The 10,380-nt window shown below is 63.4% G+C and overlaps 1 protein-coding gene across 1 annotated transcript; it reads right to left on the bottom strand.

Annotated features, from left to right (window-relative positions):
* Positions 1-7,750: 7,750 nt before the first annotated feature.
* LOC308337899 (testis-specific Y-encoded protein 10-like) lies at positions 7,751-9,677 on the bottom strand. Its single transcript, XM_080831442.1, has 5 exons — positions 9,307-9,677; positions 9,056-9,167; positions 8,811-8,956; positions 8,632-8,716; positions 7,751-7,930 (listed from the first exon to the last, which is right to left on the bottom strand). The coding sequence occupies exons 1-5, from the start codon at positions 9,364-9,366 to the stop codon at positions 7,908-7,910; spliced, it is 426 nt and encodes a 141-aa protein (XP_080687568.1). The 5' UTR covers positions 9,367-9,677; the 3' UTR covers positions 7,751-7,907.
* Between the last annotated feature and the right edge of the window lie 703 nt (positions 9,678-10,380).

The raw sequence follows: 10,380 nt of genomic DNA, 5'->3' as shown, positions 1-10,380 counted from the left end.
TCCAAGCGATGTGAATATGGTGGTGCGAGGAGCCAAGGGGGCACCAGGGCCCCGCTCGGGAGCACCTTGGACCCTCCTGGGCCCCCTGCTCTAAAGAACAAGACTTCACCAGGAGAGCTCCACCTTTTTCCCCTCCTCGGCCAGATCCTGCCTAGGAAGGGTGGGGTTCTCTCCCCAGGCCCAGCCCTGCTGCGCCCGGTCCCCAAGCTCTCCATCACGCCCACCCATGGAATCCAACAGGATGGGGGCTGGAGGATCCCAGCAGGCTGATTTCCTCCTTGCCATTTCCCGTGCCCCCGACAGAAGCCGACACATGGACCCAAAGGGCTCTGTAACTTGTTTATGGCCCTTCCCCCTGTCCCTGCAGCATTGGGCAGGATACTCTCTAGCGCCGCCCCTGCTGATCCTTGTCCCTGTTTCTGTCCCGTGCAGGCAGAGCACCACGGAGACGAGCCCATCCATGTCTCTCAACGGTGGAGGCCTCATCAAATTCGTCTCGGTGGTCAAACTCGGGTGCTCTCTGATGTCCACTTCCACACAGCGGCCATGCCCCGACACATACACACACGCATCACACACACACAGAGACAAACAGGAAAACACACACAAAAATCTTAGCTATTTGTGAAAACACATGCTGCCGGGATCGCCAACGTGATGTTGCGAGCCCGCCTCGTCCCCGTGGGATCCCTGTTCCTCCCCAGCGAGGGCGCCACGACCCTCCTGTGGACGGCCTAGGGCCATTTCCCAGGATGTCCGTATGGCTGCGGGAGGCCAGGCGGTGCTCAGGAACGTGGAGGGCAGCCCGGGAGTCGTGGCCCACGACGGGGACGGGACAAGGAGCCCGACTCCCCAAGATAGGCCGGCCATCCCCAACTGAAGGCGTTGGCAGGAGGACCGAGAGAGGGGCCGACAGCCACGGGAGACAGTTCAGGAAAAGGCGGTGGCGAAGCCTTGCTTCGCCCGATTGAGCAGGGATTTGCCGGCACACAGCATGGGGGGCAGGCACCTGCCGGACTAGACACCTCCTCCGCCCTGTGGGTGTGCTCTGAGTGGCCCCAGGCTCACTTCCCACCCTGCCAGCTGCTGCGTGGGCCCAGGCTCCTCTGAGCCTCAGTTTCCGCGCCATGAAACTGACTGTCCCCGGGCACCCTCCCCACACAGTTCAGGACCCAGCCCTCGGGGCTCCTTACCGACTGGTCTTCCTCTCAGCTCACTCCCATGGGCCGCTTCCGGACTAGGGTAGTACTGCAAGGGATTGGGCCACAGCTCTTCGATGATGATCTGGGAGGGGAAAAAAGGCCAGGTGAGCGTGGGGCCCCCGGCCCCGGTCCCCAGCAGCCGGGGCCCCAGCATCACCGTTGCGGACGAAGTCTGCAGGGGCCTCACCTCGGCCATCCTGTTGGGCCCCGGGCAGCTGGGGTCACACAACCAGTTGAAGAAGTTCAGGCTGCTGCTGTCTCGCCTGCGGCTGGCACCTCCACGTTCCTCATCCCAGAACCACTGGACTGGGGTGCAACGAGTCGCCCTATATCCTGCAGGACGAGGAAACTTAAGGGAGGCCGTCCATGGCCAGGGCCCCACGCCCGCTCTCGCTCCCAACCTACAACCTCTCCCCCTCCGGTGCCAAATCCCTCCCCCGCCCCCAGGACCCCATACACCTCCCTTCCCGTTCCCGGGGCCCACGTGCCCGGCGGCCCTCCGCCAGCTCCCCTGAAGCTCAGGCCCACTCTTACCGGCGATGCTAAGGTGATACTCCTTAACGATCACGTCGTTCTGGAAGTAGGGGTTGCTCCCAAAGGAAAACATCAGCCTGCAGCGGTACTTGGGATGAACCAGCTCCTCCACCTGGCCCAGCAAAGCGAGAGGACGGGGAGGGGGAAGGGGACTGAGCGCGGCTCTGAGCAACCCTGCCGCAGCCCCTCCAGCTGCAACCCCACTCCCAAGGCACCACCGCCGGCCTCCGTCTCCAGGGCTAACCTCTAAATTGGTCATGTAGCTGAGCAGGTCTGCGTCCTGGTCACCTGTCACGGCTGATATCTGCGGGTGATTCAGGATCTGCCTTGGGTCAAGGAGCCTCGACGGCAAGTGCTCCGGAAAGAGAACCGGGAACCACCCGGGAACCCCCGGCCCTTCCCGACCGAGAGCCAGGGACCGAATGGGGCCTGTGCACAAACAGAAGGCACCGCCACACTCCCAGCCTCCTCAGCGCTTGCCCTTTCGTCACCCATGCTCTGCCCTGGGGTGGTGCTGGGCTGGAGGATCAACAGGGCGAGGCCAAGAGCCTGCCTGCTTTGCCTTCCCAAGTCCGTCTGGCCTGTGCCCGGGGCCGGCTGGGCCAGGAGGCGGTCAGTCACCACGCTGGATGTCTGGATGGGCTCGGTCCCCCGCTCACGGCCGTGTTTGCTTGTGTGCTCCCCTGAAGCCCTGGGCTCTTGAGGGACCTTCTGTGCCCACAAGGGGGCTGCTCCGCTCACTTGCAGCATGGCTGCACAGCCAGGGTGCCAAGCAAGAGCCTGGCAGAGTCAGCAAGAGAGGGAGGAAAGGGGTAGTGTGGGAGGACGGGGTGCGAAGGAGGAGAGAGAGAGAGACAGAGACACCCAAACCCCGAGGAAGAGACTTGCAGAGGGACGGCAGGCGGGGAGAGAGCGAGCCAGGGTGGGGGACGTGGAGACGGAGAGGCAGGGAGGCAGGAAACGTGTCTGTGAGCACCTGGGCCAGGGGCCTCGGCCCGCCTCAGTAGGACCTGCGGAGACAGAGTTTGTAGCACCCCTGCACCGTGTCCAGGGCCCTGGGGGCCGCTGAAGTCGGCCAGCCCGCTGACTGACCCTCAATGAGTGCAAGCGCACAGAACTCTAGGTCTGCCGTGACCTCGCCAAAAAGACAGGTTGGGAAGGACCGGGAAGGAGGCGCGCAGCCTCTCCATCTGCCCCACGCACCCCCCAAATCCTTTCCTTGCAGCATCTGCTCTGAGCCAAGTGGGACCGGGCTTCACTAGGAGTCCAGAGTGTTGACCCGGGTTCCGCGACCACAGAGGCCTGTTGGGGTGCTGCAGCCCCAAAGCACTGGCCCGGACCTTCTGCTCAGGCAGCAATGCACAGGTCCCAGCCCCTGCCTTTCCCCCCAACGCCCACTCCCTCCCCGCACCCACCTCCTCCGGGACCACCCTCTGCTGGCCCCTGCCCCTCTGCTGTGCAGGAGAAGGCTGGGGCCACTGCTCCCGCCTTGGGCCCACTGCTGCCTGGGCGGCCTACTGCCGCGAGGTGCCCAGCGCTAGAGGCCTGGGGCCCACGGCTGGGGGAGCGAGGCCCATCCCCGCAGCTCTCCTGCCCCTGGCTGAGGCTCTGCACCCTGCTGCCCTGCTCCCACTCTCCTCCACAGGTGCCCAAACCCAGCCAGCAGGCTGAAGGATACGGCGTGTGCCCAGAAGCCAGGGATGCCCTGGATGATGGCCCTTCTTCGAGCCAGGTGACCACTGCGCTTCCGATTCATCCTGCGCTTCAGCTGCAAGTAGGCCCTGGAGGCTTGGGCGTACACAGAGCGGAGCGCTTCCTGAACCACCTCCAGCGCGGCAAGTGCGGCCCCGGCTGGGTCGGGCCGGGGCACCGGCTCTGCCTGCCACAGCTCCTTCAGCCTCTCGACCTGCTGTGCTTGCGCCGCCTCCTCGTCTTCCGCGGCCAGCACCTCCTCGTCTTCCGCGGCCAGCACCTCCTCGACTTCCACCGCCAGCACCTCCTCGACTTCCACCGCCAGCACCTCCTCGTCTTCCGCCGCCAGCACCTCCTCGTCTTCCGCCGCCAGCACCTCTTCGTCTTCCGCCGCCAGCACCTCCTCGACTTCCACCGCCAGCACCTCCTCGACTTCCAGCGCCAGCACCTCCTCGTCTTCCGCCGCCAGCACCTCCTCGACTTCCACCGCCACCACCTCCACCACCAGCACCAACTCCGGCCCCGCGCCGGCCTCCTCTGTGCCCCCCTGGGCCTCAGCTTCCCGCACAGCCTCTGCCACCACCCCCGCAGCCTCGAGGGCCAGAAGCGCCCCCGCGTGCCCGCAGGAGCCGGTCTCCCTGAGGGCCCCCGCCTCCTCACCGCCCCCGTCTGCGACCAAGGTGCTCCAGGATTCTGGGGCAGCCCCGCCTTCCCCGGACCTCGACTCACTCTCCATGTGGCCCTGGCCCTGAGCGCCGGCCGCTGGGGACTGAAGGCGACGGAGGCGGTACCGGCAGGTTCAGCTGCAGCGCCCAGGAACGCCGCTGGGCGGCAGCGCCTAGCAGAGTGCGCGGGCCTGGGGCACGCATGCGCACAGGCCCCCGGGGCGGGCGGTGACGGGGCAGACACGGGCGGAGCAGGGGTGTGGGGCGGGGGGAGGCTCGCATGCGGCCTGGGCCGGATGGAGCCCCCTAGCTCCGCGCAGGACGCGGCGTGCTCCCGGGTCTAACCCGTGCCAGGGCAGTGGGCGTGGCCACCACCCGCCCTGTGTCTTGGCCGCACCAGAGCCCGCCCGGGAGCCCGCCCGAGCCCCTCCACCGCGGTGGCCTCCGCGCCTCTCAACCCCAAACGTTCTCTTCAGAGACCCCTGTCAGGCCTTTCCCGCAAGTGCCGTGGTATCCCAGCCCCACTCGTCCCTTTCTCGTCCGTCCGTCTGGGGCCCCTCGGCTGGCGCCAGGAATTGAAATCCGGCGGCTGAATGCCGTGTGTGCCCGCCGCGCGAAAGCCTCCCGCGCTCCTTCTTAGGGGACCTGGGGGAGAGCCCGGGGGGCATCAGCTGCTGCCCCACCTGCGCCCCGTCACTGCCACGTGGCTTTCGCCCTGGGCCTGCCCGGTGGTGCACGGCGCCAGGAGCCCGCCGCCAAGGTGCTGCGTGCAGGGGCCATCCGCCTCCCCAGCCCCCCACCCCCCATCCCCCGCCCCAGCTTTCCGGAAGAGAAGGGAACTGCACGCCAAGTACTTTCCCTGAAGTTACTCTGCAAAGAGCCGAGGTCCCTGGCCACCGGGGTGCCTACAGAGCTGCTAAGCCGGCCCCGGTGAGGTCCGTGATTGCGACTGGGCAGCATGCGACTGGGCCAGGCTTTCAGTCCAAAGAGAAACTCTGCAAATTCCTCTGCCCAAGCCAGTGGTAAAACTTGCTCCCAAGGTGCTTTCCTCTGAGCGGCCCCTTTCGCTTTGTTTCTGTGTCTCTTTTCCTCGTTGCGTTCTCCTTCTCCACCTGACTTGCATGCAAGGGCTCTTGTGTCTTTCTTCCAGCTCCGCTCCAAGTTCTCCCTTAGACTGCGTCGGTGGCTGAGTGGAGTACCTTGCGGGGAGGGGATGGCCAAGTGAGCATGCACAGCCCAAGTGCCCTTTCTCTGGTACTCCCCACGTCGGTCCTTTGAGACAAGACCACACCTCACAGAGGTCTGCTCCGGGGGGCGGGGGCGGGTGCTGTGGCGGGATAGGATGCTTGCCGCCTGAGGTGTCAGGGAAGGCCTCGTGGGTGATGGCAAGGCCACCAGCGTTGCGGTTGCATCGTGGGAGGGCCTCCATTAGAAGGAGTGGGTCGGTGTGTCCTGGGGGATTTTGACCAGAAAGACGCAGGAGGAACTCCCTTGGCGTTAAGTGCAGGGGCTGTGGTCGCAACAAGTGTCACAAACGCCCCTGCAGGGAGTAAGATGCATGGCTGTCTATGGGGCGAAGAAACAAATGTCTGAGACAGTCCGTGAGACAGCTCAGACTTTGGAATTGCTGGTACAATCCAAACTGACCCAGCACTTGCAACCTTGCCCAAACCACTAGAGGAGGCTCCTCTGGTGTTACCGCAGGAACAGGAGCACAGCCTTGGAGAGGGAGAAGGCTGGGGTGGTGACAGGGGGAGGGGGAGGAGGGGGAGACTGGGAGGAGAGGGAGAGAAGCCCAGAAGGAGAAGAAGAGCTGGGGGAGAGAGGGGGAATGGGAGGGAGGGAGAGAAGGGAAGAGAGGGACAGGGGCAGGAGGGAGAGCCGTGCGCAGGGATGGGGAGGGAGAGACAGGCAGGGTGCGGCGAGGAAGGGCGGAGGCGGGGAGGCAAGGACTGGTCTGCCCCCAGCTGAATTCATACTTTGCGAGGCATGTAGACCCAAAGGACACATCGCCTGTGAGGAAGGGGCCACCCACGCGTGGGGAAGCAACAAGTCGGCTGAGCAGAGCTGAATCCAGTGGTGTCAACCAGGGCAGCTGTCATGTTTCCCGAAAACATGAGACAGCAAATGGGGAAGTCACGGAGGAATAGAGGGTGGAAACAGCCAGGGAGTACACAGACACCAAGTACTGTGATTGTGGACTGCCCTGTGTCAGTAACGGGGCTGGTCAGTAACGGGGCTTCACAGCACTGGAGTAAGATGTGGACGACAGCAGAACGGGCAGGTGTTGAAAAGCTGGCCACATCTATGCTCCGTGCAAGAGACTGGCCTCTGAGTCCCAAAGTCACAAAGAATTTGAAAGTGGGAGGAGTGAGGCCAAGACCTCAGAAGATGGACGGTGCCCTACACGGTCAAAGCAGCCTGCGCGCACTTGGCCCTTAACCAGGGGAGCGTGCTCCGTGGGGTGTTGGTGAGGACTAGGGGTGCCCTTTGGTGGCATTTCCCTTTTGGGGTCTAAGCGGATAGAGGGCATTGGGCACCTGCCTTCAGACCACGGAGAAGGAGGCAGATCAGCCTCGGGGTCAGCACGGGACAGACAGCGCATGGGCGGGTGTCCTGGGTCTCGCATTCAGCAATACTCTGCCCTCTCCTCTGCTGACCATCTGGGGGACCCCAAGCCAACGTCCTAGGGAAGCCGGGAAGTGGGGATCATGGGGCTGCGTGGGGTTGTCCGTATGTGAGCGTGTCTCTGGACATGTGAGTGGGTGAAGGTTGTGTGCCTGGGAGGGTGAGTGAGTGTGTGCGTGTCAGGACATGAGGGTGACTGAATCACTGTGTGTTGGCTGGGGGGTGTTGGTTCTGCTCCTGAGTGTATGTGTCAGTGTATGTGAGTGGCTAAATATTCTGTGGCTTAGGGCGGTTGGAACCCGATGGTGTTCGTTTGTGTGTGCGCGGGCGAGCGTGTGTGTGCGCGCCCGCGCGCCTTTCCCTGCAATTTATGCTTCCGCCCAGCTGCCTGGGCCAGAACGACAGGGTGATCTTTCCTACCTTCCCTCCTCCCGCTTTCCCCTCTCCAACAGTCCCTCCACAGGGCCTGGCCCCCACTCGCTCCCGCTGTATCTGGGGCTGAGAGGATGACTGTGTCAGCAAGGGCCTGGGTCCCTTGTTTAGAAGAAAGGAGAGCCCTGGCACTGGGGTTCAACGGAGTAATGAAACTACAGTCCCACCCGTGCTGTGTCTGAGGTCATCCACCAGGGAGCATCTCTGGGAGACGGTCATCGCCATCCACCAAAAGTTGACACTGGACACGTTTGGCCCTGGCTCGCCCTTCCCTTTCTTTGACCTCTGTCATTTCCCCAGGGAAGGCCTGGGCCCTGTTAGCTGGCCTTTCGCTCATCTCCTCTCCCTGCCCACCTCCACCATCCCTAGGGGAAGGACCTCTGCCACGCTGGGATGCAGTCCCAGAGCTCGTGTGACCTGGACCTCTGGGCCAGCATACGGCCCCACCCCTTCCACGGAATAAGGATGCCGGGGCAGAGTAGTAAGCATCGACGGGAATCCCATGAGCTCAGGCTCCCCACCTGCCCCTTTCCATGAAGACGACCGTGTGTGAGCGTACACACAGTAACACACATAAACACGGTTGACGTCGTTTTTCCACATTTCAGTATTTTTACAGGGGGCCTCAATCGGCCCTGTGTTTCTCCCAGGCACCAGACTGGAGGTGTTCCCTGTGGGAGGGACCAGGCTGATCATCCGGCTCCATCTGAAGGTCCTGGACTCTTTCCGGGTCAAGGGCAAGGCTTCTGCGTATTCACCTCAACATGCTCAAGTTCCCTGGGAGAGACGGAGACACAGACACAGACACACGGGCACACAGTCACCCGGGCACACATGAGGCGGCCGGTGAGTATCCTCTACGGGCCACACGCAGGTTTGCTTGAGGGTTTCAAGGCCCTTTCGGGGAACGGAGGCCATTCTCCCCTGCCCCTCTCCCCGGCCCTTGATGGCGATCCCCCTACATTTCCTCCACCCACATAGCAACGGTATCTGTGCACGCTCTCCAGTGTTCTCTGGCTGATTGCGGTGGGCACAGGAGATTGCCCAGGGAGATGACTGGGAGGACTCTACCGATGAACACACAAAAGTGACGGGGTGACGCATGAGCCTTTACGCCAGGGAACGCAGACATCTGCGCCAAGGCTGGCAAGAGGTGCTTAGGTGGGCTCAAAGCTGAGGCGGTGGCGAGGAGACCTGAGGGCAGGAGTTCACGGCCAGGGAGTGGCACTTCCCGCAAGGCAGCTGCTGAGCCGACTGCTTCTCCGGCTCTGCTCACTGGTGTTGCCTGACCCGCCTGCCTCAAGCTTCCCAGGCAGAACCAGTTTGACACCGCCCTCCCCGACTCACGGTGATGCCCTTTGGACACGGGGTCACCGCCTCTTGAGTGTTCCTCTAAGCCTCCGTTTCTGCATTTGTGGAGCCCAGCTCCCACGGAGCCGCACGGAGCATTTTCAGCACCCACGCCCTGGGCGTCTCACCTGCCCTCCTCTCAGTTCCCTCTGCTGGGGCCTTCTTCCTCACGTAGTACTGCAGGGGATCGGGCCACAGGTCGTCCATGATGATCTGGCAGGGGAAACGGGGCAGGGCTCAGATGCACATCCCAGTCCGCTGGGGAGCACAGGCAGGTTCACGTGCGCGGTTTGTCACAGGGACCCACCTCAGCTATCCTGCTAGGCCCGGCAAAGCTGTGGTCAGAGAACCAGCTGAAGAAGTTAAGGCTGCTCTTGTGGCGTCTGCGGCTACAGGCCTCCTGTTCGTAACAGTGGTGCCACTGGATGGGAGTGGAATGAGACGGCTCGTACCCTGCAAGAGGAAGGGTCCGTGCGAAGGCGCTGGATGATGCATCAGGTTCAACCCTGCCGCCTCCACCTGCTGCCGCCCATCCACGCAGAGGCCCCTTACCAGCAGCCCTGAGGACATACTCCTTCTCAACGACGTCGTTGCGGAAGTAGGAGTTCTCGCGAAAGAAGAGCAGGATCTTGCGGCCATCACGGGGAGACTCGAGTTCCTCCACCTGCCGGGCGGCAAAGTGGGGGAGAGGGTTGAGATCTCTGTCCAGCAGACCCTTCCCCTCCTGGCCTTGGGGAGGAATCGCTTCTGTTACCCCCTCTTCTCCCATCCCCCAGGCCGGGCCTCCATCTCCCGGGCCAGACCTTCAAATCCGTCATGGAGCCAAGTATGCCTTCATCTTGCTCACTGAGCATGGCTGACATCTGCGGGTGGTTCACAAACTGCTTCGGGTCAAGGACTCTCCGAGGGCTGGAGAAGAAAGAGCTACAACAACAGAGCAGGTCTGCACAGCAAGTGCGCCCTGCATCTCCCCTCCTACCACCGGGACCCACTCCACCTCACAGATTGTGTCAAGGGCCCCTGCGCCCCCGCACGGCCTGCTGCATTAGTTAGTTAGGTAATTCCCTGCTGGGCACTAACACAGAAAGCTGGAAATCCTCGGTGACCTCCCTGCCCACCCACGGCCCCCTCCCCGGCACATCGAGGGCAACCTGCGGCCCCACCAGGGACCCCCACCCGGAAGCAGGGATTCGAAACTGTCGTGATCACCGAGGCATGAGCCAGGCCACCACAACGCAGGCCCCCTGCCACAGGAGTCTCCTGCGCTAGCCCGGCCACATCGGGGTCCCTCCGTGAAGGTATCAAGGATACAGCCTTGGCCCAGAAGCCAGGGATGCCCCGGATGAGGGCGCTTCGGTGGTCCAGGTGACGCCGTCGCCTCTGCCAGAACCTGAGCTTGAGCCCAGAGTAGGCCCTGCTGGCGTCTTTGTTCATGGGCTCCAGCTCTGACTGCAGGGCCTCGAGGGCCTGGAGCGGGGACGGGGACGGACGTGGCCGTGCCTCTGGCCGTTCTTCCCCTTCCTGCTTCTCCTGCAGCTCCTGCGCTTCTCGCTCCTTCTGGCTCTCCTCCCAGGCCTCTTCCCTCCTGTCTTCCTCCTCCTCATCCTCCTCCTCCTGCACCTCTGGTACCTCTGCAACCTCATCCTCAACAGCCTCCTCCTCCTCCTCCCTCTGCTCCTCCTCCTCCTCCTCTTCCTCCTCCTCCTCCTCTTCCTCCTCCTCAGCCTCCTCGCCCTCCTCAGCCTCCCCCTCTACTTCAGCCTCACTGCCCACCTCCCTAGCCTCGTCGTCCTCGTCCTCGTCCTCCTCCTCAGTCTCCCCGGGGTCCTCTGCCACCTGGACCACCGCAAGCTGCCACACCAACATTACGTCATCCC

This window comes from Martes martes, assembly GCF_963455335.1.
Source record: "Martes martes genome assembly, contig: scaffold_328, whole genome shotgun sequence".
In the NCBI taxonomy this organism is placed as follows: domain Eukaryota; kingdom Metazoa; phylum Chordata; class Mammalia; order Carnivora; family Mustelidae; genus Martes; species Martes martes.
The sequence above is the reverse complement of the archived record's forward strand: the minus strand, read 5'-3'. Positions and strand labels throughout refer to the sequence as shown.